At 46.9% G+C, this 26,149-nt stretch overlaps 2 protein-coding genes across 2 annotated transcripts in view; one reads left to right on the plus strand and one right to left on the minus strand.

The window, feature by feature from the left end:
- PKHD1 (PKHD1 ciliary IPT domain containing fibrocystin/polyductin) overlaps positions 1-26,149 on the minus strand; it is a 663,908-nt gene that overhangs the window by 443,280 nt on the left and 194,479 nt on the right.
- Positions 3,388-13,918, plus strand: LOC148533735 (uncharacterized). The gene is made up of 3 exons (XM_088467302.1): positions 3,388-3,445; positions 13,082-13,170; positions 13,388-13,918. The coding sequence occupies exons 1-3, from the start codon at positions 3,388-3,390 to the stop codon at positions 13,916-13,918; spliced, it is 678 nt and encodes a 225-aa protein (XP_088323428.1).

Genomic DNA, 26,149 nt, shown 5'->3' on the forward strand with positions numbered 1-26,149 from the left:
GATTACACTCCCATGATTAGCTGGTAAAACATGCTGGGACTTGTAGTTTCACAACAGCTGTAAAGTCACAGGTTGGTCAGGACTGCATTATGCCATCTTTATCCCCATCCCATCTGTTCCCCAATCTTCTTATGCCACAACTTTCTACCCCCTCATCTACCACATCTCCATTCCTTATGTCTGTCTATCCTCGTCTCCTGAATGTTATACATAGAACCATGGCCGCTGGCTGGCGATCAGAAGAGGCATGGATGAAGGGGAAGCACAAACAAGTTTAACGCCACAATCTAAGGATACCAGGTAAGTACGATTCTTATTTATTAAATCACTCAGCACTCTACACTACACTTTTACACCCTCAGGGCTTTGGGAGAGGGGGGGGGGGGCCTGTATGATCCACTTGTATTGGGCCCCGTGATTCCTGATGGCGGCCCTGCAGCAGAGGGTTAGGTTTAGGCTGTGTCAGCAGAGGGTTCGGATTAGGCTGTGTCAGCAGAGGGTTAGGGTTAGGCTGTGGCAGCAGAGGGTTAGGTTTAGGCTGTGGCAGCAGAGGGTTGGGTTTAGGCTGTGGCAGCAGAGGGTTGGGTTTAGGCTGTGGCAGCAGAGGGTTGGGTTTAGGTTGGGTTTAGGCTGTGGCAGCAGAGGGTTAGGTTTAGGCTGTGGCAGCAGAGGATTAGGTTTAGGCTGTGGCAGCAGAGGGTTAGGTTTAGGCTGTGGCAGCAGAGGGTTAGGTTTAGGCTGTGGCAGCAGAGGGTTGGGTTTAGGCTGTGGCAGCAGAGGGTTAGGATTAGGCTGTGGCAGCAGAGGGTTGGGTTTAGGCTGTGGCAGCAGAGGGTTGGGTTTAGGCTGTGTTGCAGAGAGTTAGGATTAGGCTGTGTTGCAGAGGGTTAGGATTAGGCTGTGGCAGCAGAGGGTTGGGTTTAGGCTGTGGCAGCAGAGGGTTGGGTTTAGGCTGTGGCAGCAGAGGATTATGTTTAGGCTGTGGCAGCAGAGGGTTAGGTTTAGGCTGTGGCAGCAGAGAGTTAGGATTAGGCTGTGGCAGCAGAGAGTTAGGATTAGGCTGTGGCAGCAGAGGGTTAGGGTTAGGCTGTGGCAGCAGTGGGTTAGGTTTAGGCTGTGGCAGCAGAGGGTTAGGATTAGGCTGTGGGAGCAGAGAGTTAGGATTAGGCTGTGGCAGCAGAGAGTTAGGATTAGGCTGTGGCAGCAGAGGGTCGGGTTTAGGCTGTGGCAGCAGAGAGTTAGGATTAGGCTGTGGCAGCAGAGGGTTAGGATTAGGCTGTGGCAGCAGAGGGTTAAGTTTAGGCTGTGGCAGCAGAGGGTTAGGTTTAGGCTGTGGCAGCAGAGATTTGGGTTTAGGCTGTGGCAGCAGAGGGTTAGGTTTAGGCTGTGGCAGCAGAGGGTTAGGTTTAGGCTGTGGCAGCAGAGGGTTAGGATTAGGCTGTGGCAGCAGAGAGTTAGGTTTAGGCTGTGGAGGCAGTGGGTTAGGTTTAGGCTGTGGCAGCAGAGGGTTAGGATTAGGCTGTGGGAGCAGAGAGTTAGGATTAGGCTGTGGCAGCAGAGAGTTAGGATTAGGCTGTGGCAGCAGAGGGTTGGGTTTAGGCTGTGGCAGCAGAGAGTTAGGATTAGGCTGTGGCAGCAGAGGGTTAGGATTAGGCTGTGGCAGCAGAGGGTTAAGTTTAGGCTGTGGCAGCAGAGGGTTGGGTTTAGGCTGTGGCAGCAGAGGGTTAGGTTTAGGTTTAGGCTGTGGCAGCAGAGGGTTGGGTTTAGGCTGTGGCAGCAGAGGGTTAGGTTTAGGCTGTGGCAGCAGAGGGTTGGGTTTAGGCTGTGGCACCAGAGGGTTGGGTTTAGGCTGTGGCAGCAGAGGGTTGGGTTTAGGCTGTGGCACCAGAGGGTTAGGATTAGGCTGTGGCAGCAGAGGGTTAGGTTTAGGCTGTGGCAGCAGAGGGTTAGGTTTAGGCTGTGGCAGCAGAGGGTTGGGTTTAGGCTGTGGCAGCAGAGGGTTGGGTTTAGGCTGTGGCAGCAGAGGGTTAGGGTTAGGCTGTGGCAGCAGAGGGTTAGGTTTAGGCTGTGGCAGCAGAGGGTTGGGTTTAGGCTGTGGCAGCAGAGGGTTGGGTTTAGGTTGGGTTTAGGCTGTGGCAGCAGAGGGTTGGGTTTAGGCTGTGGCAGCAGAGGGTTAGGATTAGGCTGTGGCAGCTGAGGGTTAGGATTAGGCTGTGGCAGCAGAGGGTTGGGTTTAGGCTGTGGCAGCAGAGGGTTAGGATTAGGCTGTGGCAGCAGAGGGTTAGGATTAGGCTGTGGCAGCAGAGGGTTGGGTTTAGGCTGTGGCAGCAGAGGGTTGGGTTTAGGCGGTGGCAGCAGAGGGTTGGGTTTAGGCTGTGGCAGCAGAGGGTTGGGTTTAGGCTGTGGCAGCAGAGGGTTAGGTTTAGGCTGTGACAGCAGAGGGTCAGGGTTAGGCTGTGGCAGCAGAGGGTTAGGGTTAGGCTGTGGCAGCAGAGGGTTAGGTTTAGGCTGTGGCAGCAGAGGGTTGGGTTTAGGCTGTGGCAGCAGAGGGTTAGGATTAGGCTGTGGCAGCAGAGGGTTAGGTTTAGGCTGTGGCAGCAGAGAGTTGTGTTTAGGCTGTGGCAGCAGAGGGTTGGCTTTAGGCTGTGGCAGCTGAGGGTTAGGTTTAGGCTGTGGCAGCAGAGGGTTGGCTTTAGGCTGTGGCAGCAGAGGGTTAGGTTTAGGCTGTGGCAGCAGAGGGTTAGGTTTAGGCTGTGGCAGCAGAGGGTTGGGTTTAGGCTGTGGCAGCAGAGGGTTATGTTTAGGCTGTGGCAGCAGAGGGTTGGCTTTAGGCTGTGGCAGCTGAGGGTTAGGTTTAGGCTGTGGCAGCAGAGGGTTGGGTTTAGGCTGTGGCACTAGAGGGTTGGCTTTAGGCTGTGGCAGCAGAGGGTTAGGTTTAGGCTGTGGCAGCAGAGGGTTAGGTTTAGGCTGTGGCAGCAGAGAGTTGGGTTTAGGCTGTGGCAGCAGAGGGTTAGGTTTAGGCTGTGGCAGCAGAGGGTTGGGTTTAGGCTGTGGCAGCAGAGGGTTGGGTTTAGGCTGTGGCAGCAGAGGGTTGGGTTTAGGCTGTGGCAGCAGAGGGTTGGGTTTAGGCTGTGGCAGCAGAGGGTTGGGTTTAGGCTGTGGCAGCAGAGGGTTAGGTTTAGGCTGTGGCAGCAGAGGGTTAGGTTTAGGCTGTGGCAGCAGAGGGTTGGGTTTAGGCTGTGGCAGCAGAGGGTTAGGTTTAGGCTGTGGCAGCAGAGGTTAGGACTAGGCTACGGAAGATCAGGGTTAGGCACTAGAGAGAGGAGGATAGAGGATTAGGCTACAGAAAGGAGATTAGGGATAGGCACTAGGGGAGGGTTAGCGATCATGACATCACCTCTGGACCCAGAAGACATCACTGGAGTCACTAGACCTCTTGTTCCAGGTAAGTCACCACTCACCTCTAGACCAGGGATGTTTTGCTCACTTTCTAATTATGTCGACATTTCATCATTGTCGACACAATGAATGTTGATGTTGTGTCGACATGCCAAGCATGGCAACATTATGGCACTGCTGACATTATGAATGTCAACATGATGAATGTCGACAAAATATACCACACCCTCACTTGCCAACTATAAATATATATCAAAGACTGTATTAAGGAGCTAAATATTCTGCATGCAATAAATTGGAAAAAGGGGATATATTAAATCCTAGGGAAGTGTGTGTGTATGTGTGTATGTATCTGTGTGTGTGTGTGTGTTTGTGAGTCTGTAACTGTGTCTCTGTGTGTGTGTGTCTTTGTGTGTCTGTAACTGTGTCTCTGTGTGTGTGTGTGTGTCTGTGTTTTAATTTTATGAGAAGGTATAGTCACTTAACAGTGGGTGGGAACAATTATTTCATGTCGGGAGCTGTTTGAAGGAAAATCACTGTTCAATTTGAATACTATTAACTTAATGTCATGGTTAGGTATTAAATGTGTATGCTGTAAATTTAATAATGGTGCTTGTTGCTAATAGGAAACACTGGTAATTAAAGGGCCTATTCATCATCGATAAATGGCCCGGTGACCATGCGGAAACACTTGTTTCAACATTATTTAACTTATCATCAGGGGTCCGATGGGGCATTACTGTGTGTGGGATACAGTATAAGGGGCATTACTGTGTGTGACATAATGTGTAAGGGGTATCACCGTGTGCAGAATAATGTGTAAGGGGCATTACCGTGTGCAGCATAATGTGTAAGGGGCATTACTGTGCGCAGCATATGGTGTAAGGGGCATTACTGTGTGCAGCATAATGTGTAAGGGGCATTACTGTGTGCAGCATAATGTGTAAGGGGCATTACTGTGTGACATAATGTGTAAGGGGCATCACCGTGTGCAGCATAAGGTGTAAGGGGCATTACTGTGTGCAGCATAATGTGTAATGTGCATCACCGTGTGCGGCATAATGTGTAAGGTGCATTACCGTGTGCAGCATAATGTGTAAGGGGCATTACTGTGTGTGACATAATGTATAAAGGGCATCTCCGTGTGTGGAATAATGTGTAAGGGGCATTACCGTGCGCAGCATAATGTGTAAGGGGCATCACCGTATGCGGCATAATGTGTAAGGGACATTACTGTGTGCGGCATAATGTGTATAGGGCAAGACTGTGCAGCATAATGTGTAAGGGGCATTACTGTGTGCAGCATAATGTGTAAGGGGCATTACTGTGTGTGGCATAATGTGTAAGGGGCATTACTGTGTGCGCCACAATGTGTATAGGGCATTACTGTGTGTGGGATACTGTGTAAGGGGCATTACTGTGTGCAGCTTAATGTGTAAAGGACATTACTGTGTGCGGCATAATGTGTATAGGGCATTACTGTGTGTGGGATACTGTGTAAGGGGTGTTACTGCATATGCATAAAGTGTAAAGGGCATTACTGAGTGGCATAATGTGTTATCAGGGGCACTATTACAGTGTGGCATACTGTGTATAAGGAGTACTATTATGTGGCATAACGTGAATGAGCTCTGTGTGGCATAACATACAAACTCTGGCGGTGGCATATTCACAAACTGTGCTGCTGTTCCTAATCCCTCCCAGTCTCCCAGAATGCCAGTGGTGCCGGGTGTGATGTCACGCACGGCATTCTAGGAGCGGCCAAGGGAAAAGATGCATCCACTTTCTGCTGGGCGAGCCCCTTTGAGTGGCGAACAGGAGGCGTGTCACAAAGCCACACCCCAAACACATTTTTTTATTTGTGCATGATTTTTTTTTTGAGGGGGGGGGGTGCCAAAGGGTACTCTTGCCCTGAGCTCCACAAGGTCTAGAACCGGCCCTAGTTCCTGAACACCTATTTTTCTACAAAAGTAGCACTATACAGTGTATATATATATATATATATATATATATATATATATATTTATTAGGGGTGTGCACCGGCCCCTTTTCGTGTTTTGTGTTTTGGTTTTGGATCTGGATCTTTCTTCGTGTTTTGGATCTGGATTGGTTTTGCCAAAACCACCCTTCCATGTTTTGGGTTCTGGGTTTTGTGTTTTGGATCTGTATTTTTTTTTTAAAAAGCATAAAAACAGCTAAAATCACAGAATGTGTTGGTTTTTCTGCTCCTATGCTATTATTAACCTCAATAACCTTAATTTCCACTAATTTCCAGTCTATTCTGAACACCTTACACCTCACAATAGTGTTTTTAGATCCAAAAGGTTGCACCGAGGTAGCTGGATGACTATGCTAAGCGACACAAGTGGGTGGCACAAACACGTGACCCATCTAGGAGTGACACTGCAGTGGCAGACAGGATGGCAATTTGAAAAACTAGGCCCCAAACTGTGCATAATGCAAAGAAAAAAAAGAGGTGCAAGATGGAATTGTCCTTGGGCCCTCCCACCCACCCTTATGTTGTATAAACAGGACATGCACACCTTAACAAAGCAATCATTTCAGCGCCAGGGTCTGCCACACGACTGTGGCTGAAATGATTGGTTCGTTTGGGCCCCCACAAAACAAGCTGGCAATTAATCTGTCCCTGCACAAACTGGTTCTACGGAGGCAAGATGTCGTCCTCATCCTCCTCATCCACCGATTCCTCACCCTCTTCAGTGTTGTGTACATCCTCATCCTCACAGAGTATTAACTCGTCCCCACTGGAATCCACCACCACAGGTCCCTCTGTACGTTCTGGAGGCTGGTCTCCCTGGAAGAGTTGATAATTCATTTTGATGAACATCATCTTCTCCACATTTTGTGGAAGCAACCTCCTACACCTTTCGCTGACAAGGTTCCCGGCTGCACTAAACACTCTTTCGGAGTACACACTGGAGGGGAGGCAACTCAGGTAAAATAGAGCCAGTTTGTACAGGGGCCTCCAAATTGCCTCTTTTTCCTGCCAGTACAGGTATGGACTGTCTGACATGCCTACTTGGATGCTGTCACCGATGTAATCCTCCACCATTCTGTCAATGGTGACAGTATCATATGTAGTGACAGTAGACATGTCAGAAATTGTTGCCAGGTCCTTCAGTCCGGACCAGATGTCCAAACTTGGTCCTGCCTGCCCTGCATCACAACCAGCGGGTTGTTTAGGATAGCTAAGTTTTTTCCTGGCAGCCCCAGTTGCGGGAGAAAATGAAGAAGTAGCTGTTGACGTGTCACGTTCCGCTTCAGCTAACAGTGTGTTCACCAGCAGGTCTTTGCACCTCTGCAGGCTTGTGTCGGCCGGAAAGAGAGACACCACATATGCTTTAAACCTAGGACGAGCACGGTGGCCAAATTGTAGTGGTCTGATTTCAACAGATTGACCACCCTGGAATCCTGGCAAAGCGAATGAAGGGCTTCATCCACAAGTCCCACATGCCGAGCGGAATCGCTCCGTCTTAGCTCCTCCTTCACTTTCTCCAGCTGCTTCTGCAAAAGCCTGATGAGGGGAATGACCTGACTCAAGCTGGCAGTGTCTGAACTGACTTCACGTGTGGCAAGTTCGAAGGGCTGGAGAACCTTGCACAACACAGAAATGATTCTCCACTGCGCTTGAGTCAGGTGCATACCCCCTCCTTTGCCTATGTCATAGGTGGATGTATAGGCTTGTATGGCCTTTTGCTGCTCTTCCATCCTCTGAAGCATGTAGAGGGTTGAGTTCCACCGCGTCACAACCTCTTGCTTCAGGTGATGGCGGGGCAGGTTCAAGAGTGTTTGCTGGCGCTCCAGTCTTCGGCACGCAGTCGCTGAATGGCAAAAGTGGCCAGAAATTTTTCGGGCCACCCAAAGCGTCTCCTGCACGCCCCTGTCGCTTTTCAGAAAATTCTGCACCACCAAGTTTATTGTGTGAGCAAAACATGGGACGTGCTGGAATTTGCCCAGATGTAATGCCCGCACAATATTGGTGGCGTTGTCAGATATCACAAATCCCCAGGAGAGTCTAAGTGGGGTAAGCCACTGGGCGATGATTTCCCTCAGTTTCTCTAAGAGGTTGTCGGCGGTGTGCCTCTTACTGAAACCGGTGATACACAGCGTAGCCTGCCTTGGAACGAGCTGGTGTTTCTGAGATGCTGCTACTGGTGACGCTGCTGCTGTTGCTGCGTAAGGTGATACATCTACCCAGTGGGCTGTCACAGTCATATAGTCCTTAGTCTGCCCTGTTCCACTTGTCCACATGTCCGTGGTTAAGTGGACATTGGGTACAACCGCATTTTTCAGGACACTGAGGACACTTTTTCTGACGTTTCTGTACAGTCTCGGTATCGCCTGCCTAGTGAAGTGGAATCTAGACGGGATTTGGAACCGGAGACACACTACCTCCATCAATTGTCTAAATCCCACTGCACTAATGGCGGATACCGGACGCACGTCTAACACCAACATAACAGTCAAGGCCTCAGTTATACGTTTTGCTTCAGGATGACTGCTGTCGTACTTCATCCTCCTCGCTAAGGACTGTTGGAGGGTCAATTGTTTAGTAAAAGTAGTGGTGTTCCTACTTCCTCTCTGGGATGATGAACGACTCCCAGCAGCAGCAGCGGCAGCAGGAGGCGTAGCAATGCAGGATCCTCCGGAGGAATCCCGGATAGGAGAGTCAGTCATGCCAGTGACATGGCCTGCAGGACTACTTCCGATCCTGACTAAGGAGGAAATTGACGAGGAGGGAGTTGACGGTGTGGTTTGCAGGCGCTTGGATACAACAGGACAACGGGATTTAGGTGTCCCTGGACTGCTTACGGTCTTAGCCAAAGTTTCTGAACTTGACAGTAACTTTTTATGAACGCGCTGCAGGTGCCGTATAAGGGAGGATGTTCCTAGGTGGTTAACGTCCCTACCCCTACTTATTTCACCTTTACATATGGTACATATGGCAAGACAGTTGTTGTCCGGATTTGGATAGAAATATTGCCAGACCAAAGAGGTGGAATGTTTGGTCTTCTGCCCAGGCATGACCGTGATGGGCTTTTTCATCCCACGGACAACAACTGTCTCCCCCGGAGCCTGATTTAAACAAACCACATCACCATCAGAATCCTCCTCGCCAACTTCCTCCTCAGCGCCAGCTACACCAGTATCCTCATTCTGTTGTACTTCAACAGTGACATCTTCAATTTGCATATCAGCAAGTGGACTGTGGGTGCTCCTTTCAGCACTTGCAGGGGGCGTGCAAATGGTGGAAAGAGCCACCTCTTCCCGTCCAGTGCTGGGAAGGTCAGGCATCGCAACCACCACCACACTTGGACTCTCCTTGGGGATTTGTGATATCTTCTTAGAACGCACAGTTCTTCGCTGTGCTTTTGCCAGCTTAACTCTTTTGATTTTTTTAGTGGGAGGAGGGCTTCCATCGTCATGTGAAGCTGAACCACTAGTCATGAACATAGGGAAAGACCTTAGCCATTCCTTGCCACTCCGTGTCGTAAATGGCATATTGGCAAGTTTACGTTTCTCTTCAGATGAGTTAAATGTTTTTTTCAAGGTCATTTTCCTGAACTTTGCCATTTGGGATTGTATGTGCCCTCTACTGTGACATTGGGCATCGGCCTTGGCAGACGATGTTGATGGCATGTTATTGTCTATGTCATGACTAGTGGCAGCAGCTTCAGCACTAGGAGGAAGTGGTTCTTGATCTTTCTCTATTTTATTTTTATCGGAGAAAGTTTGGTCCTCCATTTATGTTATATCGATTTGATATATACGTGCGGCTAAGGCGCACACAAACACAGAAAATATTTTTTTATTTTTGCTGGAGAGTAGTGCACTTTGTGGGTTACACCACCCTTTAAGAAATGAGCCAGCCGGCTCTTTACTTATGGGACACAGGCGCACGCTTGGCGCTGCTCCTTTGTTGATGCACGTGTGGCTACTGCGCACACAATTCACAAACACAGAAAAAATTTTTTTATTTGGTTTGGACTGGAGTGTACTTTGGGGGTTACAGCACCCTTTAACGGTCAAGCCAGCCGGCCCTTTACTTATGACACAGGCGCACACTTGGCACTACTTTGTTGATGCACGTGCGGCTACTGCGCACACAATTCACAAACACAGAAAATATTTTTTTATTTGGTTTGGAGTGTACTTTGGGGGTTACAGCACCCTTTAACGGTCAAGCCAGCCAGCCCTTTACTTATGACACAGGCGCACGCTTGGCACTACTTTGTTGATGCACGTGTGGCTACTGCGCACACAATTCACAAACACAGAAAATATTTTTTTATTTGGTTTGGACTGGAGTGTACTTTGGGGGTTACAGCACCCTTTAACGGTCAAGCCAGCCGGCCCTTTACTTATGACACAGGCGCACGCTTGGCACTACTTTGTTGATGCACGTGCGGCTACTGCGCACACAATTCACAAACACAGAAAATATTTTTTTAATTGGTTTGGACTGGAGTGTACTTTGGGGGTTACAGCACCCTTTAACGGTCAAGCCAGCCGGCCCTTTACTTATGACACAGGCGCACGCTTGGCACTACTTTGTTGATGCACGTGCGGCTACTGCGCACACAATTCACAAACACAGAAAAAAATATTTTTTTTGGTTTGGACTGGAGTGTACTTTGGGGGTTACAGCACCCTTTAACGGTCAAGCCAGCCGGCCCTTTACTTATGACACAGGCGCACGCTTGGCACTACTTTGTTGATGCACGTGCGGCGACTGCGCACACAATTCACAAACACAGAAAAAAATATTTTTTTTGGTTTGGACTGGAGTGTACTTTGGGGGTTACAGCACCCTTTAACGGTCAAGCCAGCCGGCCCTTTACTTATGACACAGGCGCACGCTTGGCACTACTTTGTTGATGCACGTGCGGCGACTGCGCACACAATTCACAAACACAGAAAAAATATTATTTTTTTAGCACTTGGGGGGAGCACCCCTGACGGACAGAGCACCCCCTGGACAACACTACAGCACCCCTTTAGGACTGGGACACTGCACAGGACTTTGGAGTGGACACAGCCCCTATGGACAACTGACTGCACAACACAGTCCAGCCAGCCCCTATGGACTTTGAAGTAGTGGGCACAGCCCCTATTAACAACAGCAGCACAGCACAACACAGCAAGCCCCTATGGACTTTGGTGTAGTGGACACAGCCCCTATGGACAACAGCAGCACAGTGCAGCACAACACTACTCTGCACTACACTACACTACACAGCCCAGCCAGCCCTAACTCCCACCCTCCCTCTTCACTGTCCACAGCCGAGTGAGAAAATGGCGCCGATGCGGGTACCTTATATAGGATCCAAAACCCGCGAGACCCGGAAGGCGGGATGATGACGTTTTGCCTCGATTTCAGATCCGAGTCAGGCGGGAAAAGTCGATCCTGACTCGGATCGACCATCGGGGGGGGCTCGGGGGGGTTTGGATTTCAGAAATCCGAACCCGCTCACTCCTAATATATATATATATAAATAAATGACAGGCTTAATCAGCGGCACTCAACCATCTGGGGTGCCCTTGGTATGTGACCACACCATCTGCATAAAAAATTTCATACAAACTCGGCACTCACTTGCTTTTCAAACTGCAACTCCTTTGAATACAGGGAATGTTGGTTCCAAAATATTGCAATCATTTGTTAAGCTGATCACAACTTCACGGTCATTCCCATCTGGCCAGTCCCTACACTGTTTCTCAGATAAATGATCTTGGTCTGCCACCATTGGCTCAAGCTTGCATTTTAAACATGAATATGGGTCCTGGCTTAAAGAGACAGGACTACACCCGGGGATATCAGCACCTGGAGATAGACAAAAAAAAAGTTTGTCTAACATTTGAAAAACACGGTACCCTGGCAAGTGTGACCACAAAATTAAAATAAATGACAGGCTTAATCCACGGCACTCAACCTTCTGGGGTGCCCTTGGTATTCATGTTTAAAATGTATGCAAGATTGAGCCAAAGGTGGCAGACCAAGATCTGAAACGACATTGTTAGCGTTCAAAAAATCGTTCAGTTTCTGAGTTATAACGATAATCGTTCATGCGCGTTCCCATTTCTAGTTTGTAGTTCATCGTCCATTTCTGACTGACCAACTTAACGATTTTCATTAAGGGAAGGAACATTTTTCGTTCATCGTTCAAAAATATCGTTCATTACACTTTAAAAAATCGTTCACTTTTTCAAAGGAAAAACTGAATGAAAATCGTTCACTAACAAAATCGTAATGTGTGTATGCAGCTTTACTCATTACTTACTTAATAAATCTCCTCCCCGTGAGAAGCCTGAGGAGGAGATCCCGTTGACATCTTCGGGGGGCGGAGCCGTACAGTATATGTCATTAGGCCCCGCCCCACCACAGGAAAAGCCCACGATTTGCAGTGCTGCGAGTAGGGGGCGGGCCTAAGTGACGCGATTCATGTCATTTTAGCCCCGCCCCCTACTCAAGGACCCGAAAGTTCACCGTAAAATCTCCCCATTCTGCCCACTTCACTAGGAATTGGCCAGGATGCGGGAGATATGCCAACTCTTCCAGGGGTGCAAGGGGGGTTACCCGAAAAATCGTGAGCCTCTCGCAGCTTTCAGGAGAGTAGGCATATATGGACTTAGGGCCTGATTCAGAGCCGCTCGTAAGCGGCCGCTCGTTCGCTACGAGCGATGTTTGCCCAACTGCGCATGCGTACGGATCGTTATACGCATGCGCGAACCAGTCAGTGCGGTTGAAATTCATGTGCTCGCAAAATAGCGAATGTCTGATAATTTGCGTGACAGAAAGAGGCGTATGTGGGTGGTAACAGGGGAAGGTGCTTGAAAACAGGGAGTGGAGATCCGATCGCAGGCGTGCTTAAAGGTCAAAACGGGCGTTTTATGGGTGTGCATAATTAAAACAGCAGCGTCATTGACCACGTCACTGGGTTATTTTATAGCCAGAACTGCTCGCAAAATTGTGGTAGCAAAAACCAACCACAAGAATAGCGAGCAGCTCATACCCTGGTCGATGTACTCGATTAATCTAATAAATAGCGGACATGACGTAGGATGCGAGCGGCCAGGGGGCGTAGTTTCCCAAAAAACGACCGCAAGTTTTGTTCGCTCGTTCAGACCTAGAGGCGTGAACAGACCGCAAAGAGCGAACGGTTCATTTGAATAGCCACCCCTATTTTCTGGACGAGCGAGCGCTAATTGCATCCGGCTCTGAATCAGGCCCTTAGTGCACCATATTATCCACTGTCCCACACCCTCTAAGAAGATGAGTCCCGTGCCCCAGGCTAAAGCCTGATCTGAATTTGGCGGCTTATGTAATAGGTGAGTGCTCCCGTATTTTTAAAGTGGCAGTCATTTAAATGCAAAATCAGCTTGTTCTGCCTGTAGAATGATTGCCACTTTGAAACTATGTGAATACTCGTAGGAATTTCCACAGCGGCTGCAGCTCGTAACCTATTACATAAGCTCCTTGGTCTCTGTAAAATGTCGATAGGCTTTGGCTTTCATACTATACCTCTCTTATTTATTATTGTGTAACTCTCCCCCAGTGCAACAGGGTCTGCTAAACTAGGTGCACATTGCCGCAGGCATCAGGTGCGCTCAGCTAATGTGAGGAGTTTCTGGTTTGCTGCAAAACATCCGTGTTCTTTAGGACTGGATTTCATTTACCAGCATGTCTCCTTCATGCTATTTGTTATGTTTAATACCATTGATTCATGTTACTGTTCCCACTGGCTTCTGGTAAATACTTTGGCTATACTGTTACATCGATTAGATAGGTAGTACCACACTACACCTGTTTACCATTACCTAGTGGTCTAAGCGATGAGGAAATGCTGTGCACATTTCAGCACATTTAAGTAACATTGGTTTAGTAGGTAGAAACATATTGATATTTAAAAAAATATATATATTTTATTCTTCTCTAATTCAAGTATTTTTTCTTGCACATTTACAGAACATGTGGCTGCCTCATATTAGGCTAACACATGCAGATAGACTCATCCTGAAGGGTCATGGAGCTCTGAATGCCGACATCATTGATGCCGCTCAGTCTATACTGCAGCAACAATTTAATACACAAGACTTGCAATGCACATGGGGAGGAATGTATGGCTCCTACAACCCTGTCTCTGGGTCAGCAGTACAGATCCACCCAGATAAGGGTTGCAGACACTGTTTCGTGTCCTGTTTTCGGAATGGGCAGATACAAGTTGCTGACAGTGATCTAGGGTCAGACTTTACCGCCTGTGCTCTTAAACAACTGCAAGACCTCTACCGGACTGTTGTTCCAAAAGACACTCTGACAAACATCAAAATCCTGGTCGTGGAGCAACAGTCGGAAGACACATTGGACTGTGGAGTATATGCTATAGCAACTGCTGTGGAGATCCTCTTCCATGACGACGTTCCCACCTGCAGCTACAACTATAAACTGGTGAGGGAACATCTCATAAAGTGCCTAGAAACTGGGAAGAGAAAAAGTTGAGAAGAGTATGGCAGTAGCAAAAGGAGGAGACTTACAGTAGTCCAGCTTTTATTAAATGCAGCTCCACATAAAATCCCAGGTGAAGCCATATTATCAGCTGCCTATGTTGATTGGACTCCAAAATAAGAACGAGGACTTAGGCACCTCCGATAAATACAAGGGGTATGCAACAAGTTTCCGGATGCACAAAACGTATTCTATTTACAAACAAAGAATTCGCCAGAGGAGTCTATGCAAAGCTGCTTGCCCTAAAACCACTTGGTGAAGCAGCTGGACCAGTCCGAAGCAGGTATGTCTTCTACATGCTGGAAGAAGATCTCCACTGCAACATCTGGTGACTCAAAACAAATCCCAATCATCTTGTGCTTGATTTGTGGCAACACAAAAAAGTCGCAGAGGGACAGGTCTGGACTGTACAGCAGATGATCAAGCCCCTGGATGTGTTCATGGCCAGAAACTCCGCAACTGTCCTGGCCTTGTGGGCAGGTGCATTGTCGTGACGGAGAAGGGCAGCATGAGTGCAAGTTCTTGGACGGCACCTGGAAATGGCTTCCAGCACTTGCTGCACTGTTACATGAGTATGATCTCTGAGACAGAGTTTGAACGACCACCATCAAAGCTGGCCAGCATGTTATGGCACCAAGTCACCTGAGCCTCCTTCTGCTCGCGAGTCAGCTGATGGGGCACCCAGCATGCAGACACCTTGCTGAGGCCAAACTTTTCACTGATTATCAAGCGGATGGATCCTGATGAGATGCCTAGCACCTTCTCTAACTGGGCCATAGTCCACCTCCATTATGGCCTGCATGTCTGAGTGATACAGTAGTGCTGAGTGCTCTACAATCTACTGATAAAGATATCTAACAGCCATTATTTGTGCTAACATTTTAAAGGCTTACCAAATGCAAGGGAGACATATTAAGGCCAGCATCTCCATAGGGTACGGTGGTAAAACCCCAAATACCTGTTGCCAGTACCTCAACCACAAGCAACGGAAACACCACAAATGTCTGCATATCAACAACTCCACCTAGACAGAGTATGAGGACTCATGGAGGACAGAAGAGAAGTATGGCCTAGGCTGAGGACCCATGTAAAAACTGAAAGTATTGTCTTTATTACAACAATTTATTTGCAATAAACATTGAAATAATAACCTTATCTGTCTATATTACATTTTGTATTCATAAAAGCCTACATTGTCCAGAAAAAAAGGCAAATGGAAACAGATAAAAAAATGTTTCACACATCTTTATCCACTTAGTAAAGTAACTTACACTATTTGTAGCCATTATCTGTGCTAACAACACTTGAAGGCTTACCAAACACAATGGAGATGTAATGAGGGCAGCACCTCCAAACTGTAGGTGGAGTGGTAAAACCTATATAATGTAAAATATGGTTTACTAAACTTACACTTAAAAATAATTTTTGTATGGAGAATTGACTTGAGTGGGATACAATGTTGGATTAGCCCCTCTCTAAACTCCCTTGCCTCCTCTGTATATGCCACATATTAAGATGTTAAAATAACTCATAGCTCATGGTTTTATGCTTCAAAATTGGCCACATTGTCTCTATACTGATGTAGGTCAATATTATGATGTATACAGCATGCACGTACAATATATCCAACTTTATGGTATCCATAAAGGAGTACACCTCCAGATTTATCTAGACACCTGAACCTGCTCTTCAGTAGTCAAAGGTGTGTTCTATCACATTCGTAATGGATTCATTCGCCTTACTGTATTTATGCTGAGCAGGAGTCAGTAGGGTCAGCAGAGGTGTCATAAGCCAAGATCAACACCCATATCCAGAATCACTTGAAATTAGATTACTTCCAACACTGTTCAACTGGTTTACATGACGGCTTTCTTAGTGGGTAGAGAAACTACTCTCTACCTAGTATCCAGTCTGAGGCATCTGTCCGCTCTCGACTTTTTCACACATGTCTGACTGGATATAGACATCATAGCTAGATGCAGGATAGCCCATTATCACACTTATAATTGTAAGATTTACATCACAGATGACCTACACATTAAAGTGATGTTTATTAACATACACCTCCATCCCCAAGTGAAGTGCTCTCAGCACATTATGAGTACATTCAATGGCTTCCAGGACATTAAGAAATCCTGACATTCTATAGATGGCAACTTTTATAGCCTGCCAGCCTGCCTCATGACTGGGGAAGAGATATATACAGTACATGTGCACAATAGTTTCTGGAAAGAACCTAACACTTGGCTTAAGTGCCTTTAAATAAATCACCTGTGTAATCACTAACACTCTAGACCTCACAGTCCAAAAAAGGATCCTGTGGCCATAAAGTGCAGGGCACACATTAATGTATGAAGCCCAGTCACTGCCTAGTTAGTGCCAGGAAAAGGTTACACAGATCCATTTGATGAGTAACATGTGTGTGAATGAGTCTGAATGCAGTGGCCACGTTTTTTTCTCACACCAAGTTTTCTTGTGATTTATCTGTACGTGTTTAAAACAAATTCCTGTGTCGTTAAAGTTGCAGCCCAACATCTCTAGTACAATCCGGGCCTGACTTAGGTGCACACTAACTGCGCACAATGCGGATACGCATGCAACTGGCCGATGTTGGAAGTACTGCGCATGAGTCCCTATGGATTCCAGTGGGCATTCCTGGGAGGTAACAAGGGGATGGTTAGGAAGTTGCGGGCAAGCCACTAACAGTGGCTGCATCTAAAGAGGAAGTAGCACTGACACAGGACGCCATGTTCAGATGGAGAGATTGCATCTGCCATAGGGTGTAAGTATAGTTGGTGCATCTAAAGATGCAGCGAGACGGATTAGCACCGCTGCAAGTGAGTGTCTCAGCATGAAGAGAATCAGTAGTGGCATTAGCATAAAGATGCAGATGTGCCAACTGACGTAGCTATGGTCGCCACTGTGCCCACCTCAGAATCAGGCCCTTAGAGTGGTGTTGGTCTGCGTCTGCAAAGCAAATAAAATGCAAAAATAAAAAGCACGCTGCACCACCCCGGTGCGGCTCAGTCAGCGGCCACCTCGCTGCCATATGGCGTATAAACACTAGGGGGTATATTTACTAAAGGTCAATTTTGATTTTTGAGTGATTTGACATTCGATTTGCATTCGATTTACATTCGATTTTACATTTGGGGATTTACTAAAGGCTAAATCGAATGTAAAATCGAACATAAAACCGAATTTCACTCAAATCCCGCTGAAATCCGAACATTGGAAAAACATTGGTACTTTTACATAGACCAATATATAAATCCCTTATTTACTATCATTCGATTTGAAATTGATCACAAAATCGAACTTCAAATCAAACTTCAAATCCCCAAATGAATAGACCTGCTTCATGTTTTTGATTTTAGCATGAGCAGGTCGGATTGACCCAGATACATGCATACATCAGTGAGATGCCTGCAGGTATCTTATAGAGCATAAACACGGTCAGATTTGTCAGATCTGTCAGATGAACGATTTGAACCATTTTACCAACGATTTGAACGATTTTTGACTGCATTAAAATGAATGGAATCGTCCAAGTCTGACTGCAAACACATCAGATGTCAGATATCGTTATCTGACCATCGGGAACGCGCATCGTTCAAATCGTTCATCTGACAGATATGTCAGATTTTCCTTCAGATATGAACGATTGAACGATTTTTTAAAAATCTGACCGTGTGTATGCTCCATAACTGTAAACAGCTTAGAAAGAGTTAAAGTTTTTAAAAAAATTACGTGGGGTCCCCACCTAAAACAGGACCAGCCCCGGACTTTTCATAGCCAGTCCTGGTTGTCTTAAGTACAGGGAAAAAACTGCGTAGGGTTCCCCCTATACTTAGCACAACCAGAACTGGGCTCTGATCCTGTTCTGGTTCTGTACTTACAGGGGAAAAAATGTGTTGGGTTCTCCTATAATCTCCAGAACCACCACCGGACCCTTTCTAGTGGGGGGCTGATGCCACAGCCAGGGGAGCCTTGTCACCAGGCCCCCCAGCCGCAGCATCAGCCCTTACCACTAGTCAGGTCAGGCCAGGGATCCCCCTCTCCAGGGCACTCCTGGTCTAGGCTGATAGCCCGGGGCTATCAACTCCAAGCCTGGGCGGTGGGTGGTGGGTTGATAGTGTAGGCTTTGTGTAAAAAAAGAAGTGTATAAACATTATCTTTACAGTAGAACTACAGGTCCCAGCAAGCCTCCCCCCATGCAGGTACTTGGAGAACCACAAGTACCAGCATGTGGGGCATTAAGGGCCCGCTGGTGCCTGTAGTTCACCTGTAAAGAAATGTTAAAATAAACACAATACACAAACACCGTAATAGTAAAGTTTTAATACATACATACACAGTCACACATACTCACCTACATTACCTGGACTGGTCCACTTCTTCCTGTAGGCATCCATGGTCTTGCTAAAACAACAAAACAAATAAACACGAACTAGGTAACAACCACAATGGTTGTTACCTCCCGAAAGAAAAACTCAGATGCGTTTCTAGCATTTGTAGAGCCGTATCTGAGCGTTCATTGGCTGAGAGAGGTCAGCCCCCGCCTCTCTCAGCCAATGAACGGCTCCTTCCATTGAAGTCAATGGTGGGAACCGTAGAATAAACTTTAATAACCCTGTGGCTCTCCATTGACTTCATACCCGACCCGTGTGTGTGTGTGCGCCTGTGTGTGTGTGTGCGTGTTGCGTGTGGCATGTGTGCGTGTATCTGTTTTCTCCAAAGACAGTGATGTCACTTCAAGTATAAAGGAAAGAGACAGCCAGCTTGTCTTTGCTGTAGGAGGTGGCTAGGGGAATACTGCATCATACTTTACTTAATACAAAAACATTTTGCCGAGGTACAGAATAGGAACCTATTGATACATTATATGGATCTTATTCATCAATATCAAAATCCCAATAGCAAATGCGCTGATGGTCTTTTAAGACACTGATGCACAGGGATTCCTCATTGAATAGGCATGCACTACAGGACGACTGGATTACGAGGGAGGGGGCCCAAATGAGTATATTGAATAGGGCCTCATGAGCTTTTAATCCGACTCTACACCGAGGCGCAACCTCTGACCTGTGCCTTCTGCGCATGTGCAGCACCCCGCCATGTCTTCCCCTCTTTTCCGTCCCTGTCACATCTTCATCTCCTCTCTATCCATCCACTGTGCCACCACCAGATGGGGTGGTGCTGACAAGAGACAGGGATGGGGAAGTGGGGGCAGGCCCCTCTATATTAAGTGCCCCCAGGCTCCCTGAAGGCTTAATCCTACCCTGGATTTGTAGGAACATGGAAAAGTGGGACAAAAAGTGCATATGCTTCGCCCTCTTCAGCCTGTTCAATATAGAGACCACTAAGCAGCGTTGGAGCCTCTAACATTTGTTTCAGGGAATCAACTTATTTGATTGGATAAAAAAAAAAGCGTAGGTGAGTGCACATAAATAAATGCATAAATTCACTTGTATGCAGAGTTAACGCATCTAATAGTGCGCCTGTCCCATATCTGTACGCTTGGTTTGCAGCTGGTAATCACTATCATGCGTTCATATCCTTACATCCAACTCCGCAGAGCTCACAGTTGGACGACATTCCTTCACTCAACTTTCCTTATGTGAGATAACGCCCTGTCACGCCTCTTTAGTCGTAAGGGAAGATGTGACTGACATGTGTATGATCCTGCATCGCGAAAACACCCAAATGTACTCGGCAAACAGGTATAAGTTTAACTCAACATCAGACCCCTAAACTATTCTTATTGGTCATATAAATGCACTGGGCCTGATTCAGAGCCGGACGCTATTTGCGATCGCTCGTTCAGAAAAAGGGGCCGGCTATTTAAATTGAGCGTTCGCTCTTTGCGGTCTGTTGACGCCTCTATGTCTGAGCGAGCGAACGAAACATGCGCTCGCTATTTTGTAAAGACGCATCCTACGTCATCTCCGCTATTTATTAGATTAATCGAGTACATCAAAAGGCGTCTGAACTGCTCGCAGTGCTTGTGGCTGGATTTTCCTACCGCAGTCATGCGAACAGTTCAGGCTAACAGACAACCAAGTGACGTGGTCGATGACGCTGCTTTGTTAATTATGCACACCCTTAAAACGCCCGTTTTGACCGTTTGGCACGCCTGCGTTCGGATCTCCACTCCCCGTTTTCAAGCACCTTCCCCTGTTACCACCCACAAACGCCTCATCCTTTCACTCAAATTAGCAGGCATTCGCTATTTTGTGAACACAGGATTTCTGACCGCACTGACTGGTTGGCGCATGCGCATTATGACCCATACGCATGCGCAGATGTGCGAACATCGCTCGGAGCGAACGAGCGGCCGCTTACGAGTGGCTCTGAATCAGGCCCACTGCTTAGAGCCCTGTCTGAGAAGTTAGAACATGAATGAAGTGATTTCAGTCATCAGGGGAATTCAGTAGAGAGAACACAATGGAAGAAGGCAGGAGATACTTAGTAAACACTGTGTCTACAGCTTTGTACTGTACATAGACAGCAAGATCATTCTAACAATACATCTGCAATTAGGAAGAAAACACAACTACTGTAGTTCAGTCCAGTGTAATGAAATGATGCCAGGAACCCAGCTCCCCGGAGAGCAATGATATCGCCGGTTGTAAGACTTTTGATGTAGAGGTCGAAGTGATAAAAATTTCTACCTCCAATGAAAAACACCAATGTCACCGGCAAGAAAAGTTCTCATCCTTGAACAAATGGCCAATAAATTCTGAAACCTGACAAAACACTAACAACCACAAGCACTCTTCAGGTAGCTGGGATAAGTTTGGGATCACACAAACGAATAAGTGTATCGACAATTAAGAGGAGATAAAACCAATGGTGGGTTTATCTTCTCCCAAAATAGTCCATTGCTTTGGGGCTCAAAAGAAAGTTCAGATTCAGCCCCAATGAACAAAGAGCCCTGATCCACCCAGAGGAAGAGAGATGGTCAAGTTCCAGCCTAGAGGTGCTCAGAAAATCTACACCAATTCAAGAGTGCCATGTCCCTACTTTTGTTCCAAGTTCCTGGAGTTGCTGTTGGTAATACTACTATCATTCATAGAAAAGAGTCTCCAAACATGAAGCAAAGGCCTGGATACAGTAGTTCTTCAAAGAGCCCACAAGGTTCCCAAACTGGTGAGTTTCCATGGCAAGTGTGGGTAATCCGCAGCTTACTGCACAGCACCAAACACAAGGCTAATTGTCAGAACTGCAGCCTGTTTGAGCCAGTTGTTTGCTCTTGGACTGCTGTACACTGCTGGGACTACGCTTCACATCCTCTATTGCATTAGTCTGTGCTTAGTGTTAAAAGGGTTACTTCCCTCATCCATTGCATTTATCTCTGTCTATTCTTGTTCAAGGGAAAGTTTTCCTTGGTGTTATCGCATTGCCAAGTGTTATTATATGTGCAGGAAATACCAGGGCCGGCTCTAGGGGTGTTTGACCTGAGCGGTCACACAGAGGCGCCACCCATAGAGGGCGCACCCCTCCCCAACATCCCGATTTCAGCAGGACATTACTGTCCCGCTGTTCCACCCGTGGGCCCAAGTGGCTCGCGGGTGGTTAAATCGGGAGGTTGGGGACCCCCACTGCCGCATCTGTGTGGCGGTGCCGGACCCCGGAGACTCTGAATGGATGCTGCGCGCATGCGCGCGGCATCCATTCAGTGACGGGAGAGGGCTGTGAGGCTCCCCCCAGCCTGACGTTATTTGGAGGTGGACACACCTCCTAATAACGTTATGTAGGGGGCGTGGCCTGTGGTAATTATGCCACACCCCCGTTTTCGAAGATAGGGCTCTCTGGAGGGGGCCGGCACAGGGTGCTCCGACCCCTGGAGCCGCCCTGGGAAATACTACCCAGATTATCTTCATGCTCACACTAGCTGTTATTGTGACTACAACTCCCATCATAATTATCTTCTTCAGAATAAGGGGGAGATGTATTAACGGCAAAATGCGGTAAAACCCCCGAAAATGCAGTTTTCGGGGGTTTTACCGCATTCCCCGTATGTATTAAGCAGCAGAATGCAGCGTCGCTAGGTAACGCCACCTTCAGGTGGCGTTACCCAATAGAAGCCTATGGGCTTCTTAGCACGACGCTCGGGGCTGGGAGGGATCCGATCGGATCCCTCCCATGAGCCCCCGCGTCCTTCTGCGCATGCGCAGAAGGACTTCTGGGTGTTCAACCCGGAAGTCCCTCTGCCCGGCAGCATCGCAAAGGACAGCTCTCATCGAGAGAGCTGTCCTTTGCGAAATCCTTGGTACATACCGCGGTATGTACGCAAAGTCGGGGGGATGTACCGCAACGGCGATGTCGCCGTTAATACATCTCCCCCTGAGAGTTGTCATTATTCTCCAGTGGTATTATCTGCTTACACAGTACTCATCATTTTTGTCCAGGTTCTCAACAGTCTATGGCCCTGATTCAGAGCCGTTCGTTAGAGGCAGTACGCTCGTTGCGTTCCGATGTTGAGTAACCGCGCATGCGTCGGTGTTACACTGCGCATGTGCGTACGGCAGATTGCGAGTTTTTTTTGTCTCGTTCGTCAAATAGCATACAGGAAGTGACATGTCAAATGTGATTGACAGAACAGGCCGTTTTGGGGCGTTGACGGGGGTGGAGATGGAAAAACGCAGGCGTGGCGAGGCGTTTTTTGGGCGTACATACATTAACAAATGCGAACGTCAAATGTGTTCGTACCAACTCATACGTCACTGGATGATCCTCTTTCCCCTCAAAATGCTCGCACAGCTTAGGGGCTGGATAACTCGACCACAGTGGCGATGGCCTTCTCCTCCGTCCCGGCACTCCACGATGTTGCATCGATTAATCACGGCTTCTCAGAAACTCAATTAGTGTTGGATTGAAAACCGGCTTGGTATGTGTTTTGAAAGCAGTTTTTTTGGATAGCACAAAACCAAACACAGGTGGAAATCATAGCTGCTAATGTCTGGATTACACAATCAATTAGCGTACATTTGTGGGGGTGTATTTTGGCCGCAATGTGTTCGTTTTTGGACTATTGTAACAATAATGTCATCATGTTTAGGTTTGGTCCCTCATTTTGTGTTTGCAAGGTGTTTTTTCCTCCTTAGGTAATGTTTTAAACGTTCCTTAACGAGCACTTTTTTTTCAATGTGTAATTTTTTATTTTGAACGTTGTTGGCTTGTGGGCCCGGATTAAAAGTAACCCATTTTTGCAATAATGTCAGAATACAAAGTCGTACATTTCTGGTAAATTTATTGGTATCCACCCCAAAAAAAATACACATATTGAACTCCAACATTTTTGGCAGTGTTCCACAATATTTATTAATTGTGCAAACAATAATTTTTGGGTAAACGTAAATGCAAAAATTCAAAACAATTCACAAGAAAGGAGAGGGAAGTTTTGACCAGAAAGGAATATGAGGCAAGCACAGAAGGAGTGTGGGAAAAGTAGCCAATGGTGTCACCGTTTTTTCGCCCGTTTGGCTGGGGGAGGGAGGGCGCCAGACCGGGTCCGGGATGTCATCGGGCTGGCCTGTCCAGAGGCAGATGTTGTGGCCTCTGGACTAGGCACAGGGCTAGGCACATTTGGAGGATTGGCTGATGTTGTGCCAGAGGTGGAGGATCCTGATGTTCCGGCAGGAAGGGAGGTCGGCTCCACCATGTGCTGGCGAACGAGCTGCTCCAGGGCAGTGGCGATGCGGATGTTGGCCCTGGTATTTTCCGCCAGGGCCTGACCAATGGTCACGTTGGCCGCAGCATTTTGCTCCAGGGCCTCAGCCACCCGTACCAGACTGGCGTCCATCCTCTGCAGAATCTCCGTATGGAAATCCGATTTAAAATTGAGTTCTGTGAGGAGGGACACTGCCTGCGAGGGGGATTGCCCTGGACTGGCTTCTGCAGGGTCCTCAGCCGGATGTACTGGTTCCTCCCCTGCAGAGCCAGCAGAAATTCTGCGGCCAAGGCTCCCCTCTGGAGCAGACTCATCCGCCTGTGTCTCTGTTGGAAAATTGAGAAAAGACTCACATTACAATCTACATATTGGCACAATAACATTTCACAGTTGGTGACATCACAACATTTACCTGGGACAACATGAGGAGCCGCAAAGTCTGGCATGTCCGTATCCATGTTGGACACGCCAAACACCTCCACAGGCTGCACATACCCCTGTGCCAGCTCTTCTAAATCAGTAAACTCCAATGACACAGGGGTGGGACCTCCACCTGTCCCCCTTGCATGCCTAGCCCTGTCTGCCATTTTTTGTTTCAGGCGATATTTGAAGTCTTGCCATCTGTGGGTTAAATTGGAACCATTACTTTTTATTTGATTTGGTTTTTGGTTTTAGGGTGGTCAAGTGTTTACTTACCGCCGTTTGACATCCCGGGCTAGACGGACATAATCCCCCACCCTATTGACATCCACGGCTACCTCTTCCCACATTCTCCACTTCTGGCTTGCACTCATATTCCTGTCTGCCTGTGGCAGGATGTCCACACACTTCTGAATCAAAACCTCCATCTCCTTTCTTGTGAATTGTGGCTGCCTTTTCTTTTTGGCAGCTTTGCCCGGAATACTGGGCCCAGCAGCCTCTTCCATGTCATCCTCCTCACCTATTTGGGTAAATTTGCAGAATTCTCAACTTCACAACTTGCACAATATTATGTTTCCAATTAATCATTGAGTCAAAATGCATGAAATACTTACCGCCTGACTGTTGTCCATTGTTTCCCTGGTCTGTAGCCATGTGTGATGTTCAAACTAGAAATACACCAGAATTGTGTTTTTGACTCGTGACGTATTTATACATGCGTCCTTATTTTGCGGCCGCATCATTGATTGTGCGTTCCTCTTATCCTTCCTTAATTTGTGCGGGAAACGAAACACTATTTATGGCTTGGGGCGTTTCGACTCGAGGTGGCGTTTATTGAATGTTGGAGGTTACGTTGTTTGGAGTTGATTGTTGGCTGGTGTCGGAGATTGCGTTTTTTGTGGCTTGTTTTTTTTTTTTTGGTTTTTCTTTGTTTTCCGTTCCTTTTTTTTCCATTTTGAAATTTTTAGTCGTTTCCAGTTTTGGTAAGTTTGGGGAAGTCTAACTTTGGGTCAATTTGTCTCTCATTCTGGTGTCGATTTTTCTAATAAGTTTTTCCCGTCATTTCATCTCTCTTAGGTTTTATTTTGGCTCTGCCCCAAAGACATTTTGGTCCGGTTTCTTATATATTATCTCTTGGTAAGTTCATTTGTTAAACTGTTTAGGAAATGTTCTTGTTTGTCTGTACGCAACTTTGGTTGGCCTTCCACATGTAACGTTGTTTTTAGCAAATTGGAACTCTGTGTTTTTTTAACATTATTTATGCGGCGTTATTGTGCCATGTATTTGCGAACTAATTAGCGCATTTTTACTACTTCCTATTGTGCCTTGTATTTGCGAACTAATTAGCGCATTTTTACTTCTTCCTATTGTGCCTTGTATTTGCGAAATAATTAGCGCATTTTTACTACTTCCTATTGTGCCTTGTATTTGCGAAATAATTAGCGCATTTTTACTTCTTCCTATTGTGCCTTGTATTTGCGAAATAATTAGCGCATTTTTACTACTTCCTATTGTGCCTTGTGTTTGCGAAATAATTACCGCATTTTTACTACTTCCTATTGTGCCTTGTATTTGCGAAATAATTAGCGCATTTTTACTGCTTCCTATTGTGCCTTGTATTTGCAAAATAATTAGCGCATTTTTACTACTTCCTATTGTGCCTTGTATTTGCGAAATAATTAGCGCTTTGTAAAATGTGTATTCATCCCTTAAAAATGTTTTTTTTTGGCTGGAGCATTGGTTGCTTACATTTGGCCTCAATTTGACATAGTGTGCGCAACGTCGTTTTGCTCTTTGCCCAAATGTGTGTGTGTCCCCTTTTATGTTTTGTCTTGCTTAAATTTGTGATAATGACATGGCCAGCATAAAATGATGTATATTTTTGATGTTATTATTTGCAGTTACAACATATCATGACAATACCCCGGCATGTAAGCATCAATGGATGGTATTTTCAAGCAAAGTTACATGTATTTTTAATGGGTGGGGTAAAAAGGCTGACATTCCAATGTTGTCATTTCAGGTTGATATGGGTCGGATTGTTCTGGCCCTGCTCCCGGAAGCCGACCAACCTCAATCTTGTCCCAGGCGTAGGCATCGTAGGCGTGCAAGGCCCCAGATATTTCGAA

The sequence above is a fragment of the Taudactylus pleione genome, unplaced genomic scaffold, assembly GCF_031769625.1.
Source record: "Taudactylus pleione unplaced genomic scaffold, aTauple2 ptg000070l, whole genome shotgun sequence".
In the NCBI taxonomy this organism is placed as follows: Eukaryota; Metazoa; Chordata; class Amphibia; order Anura; family Myobatrachidae; genus Taudactylus; species Taudactylus pleione.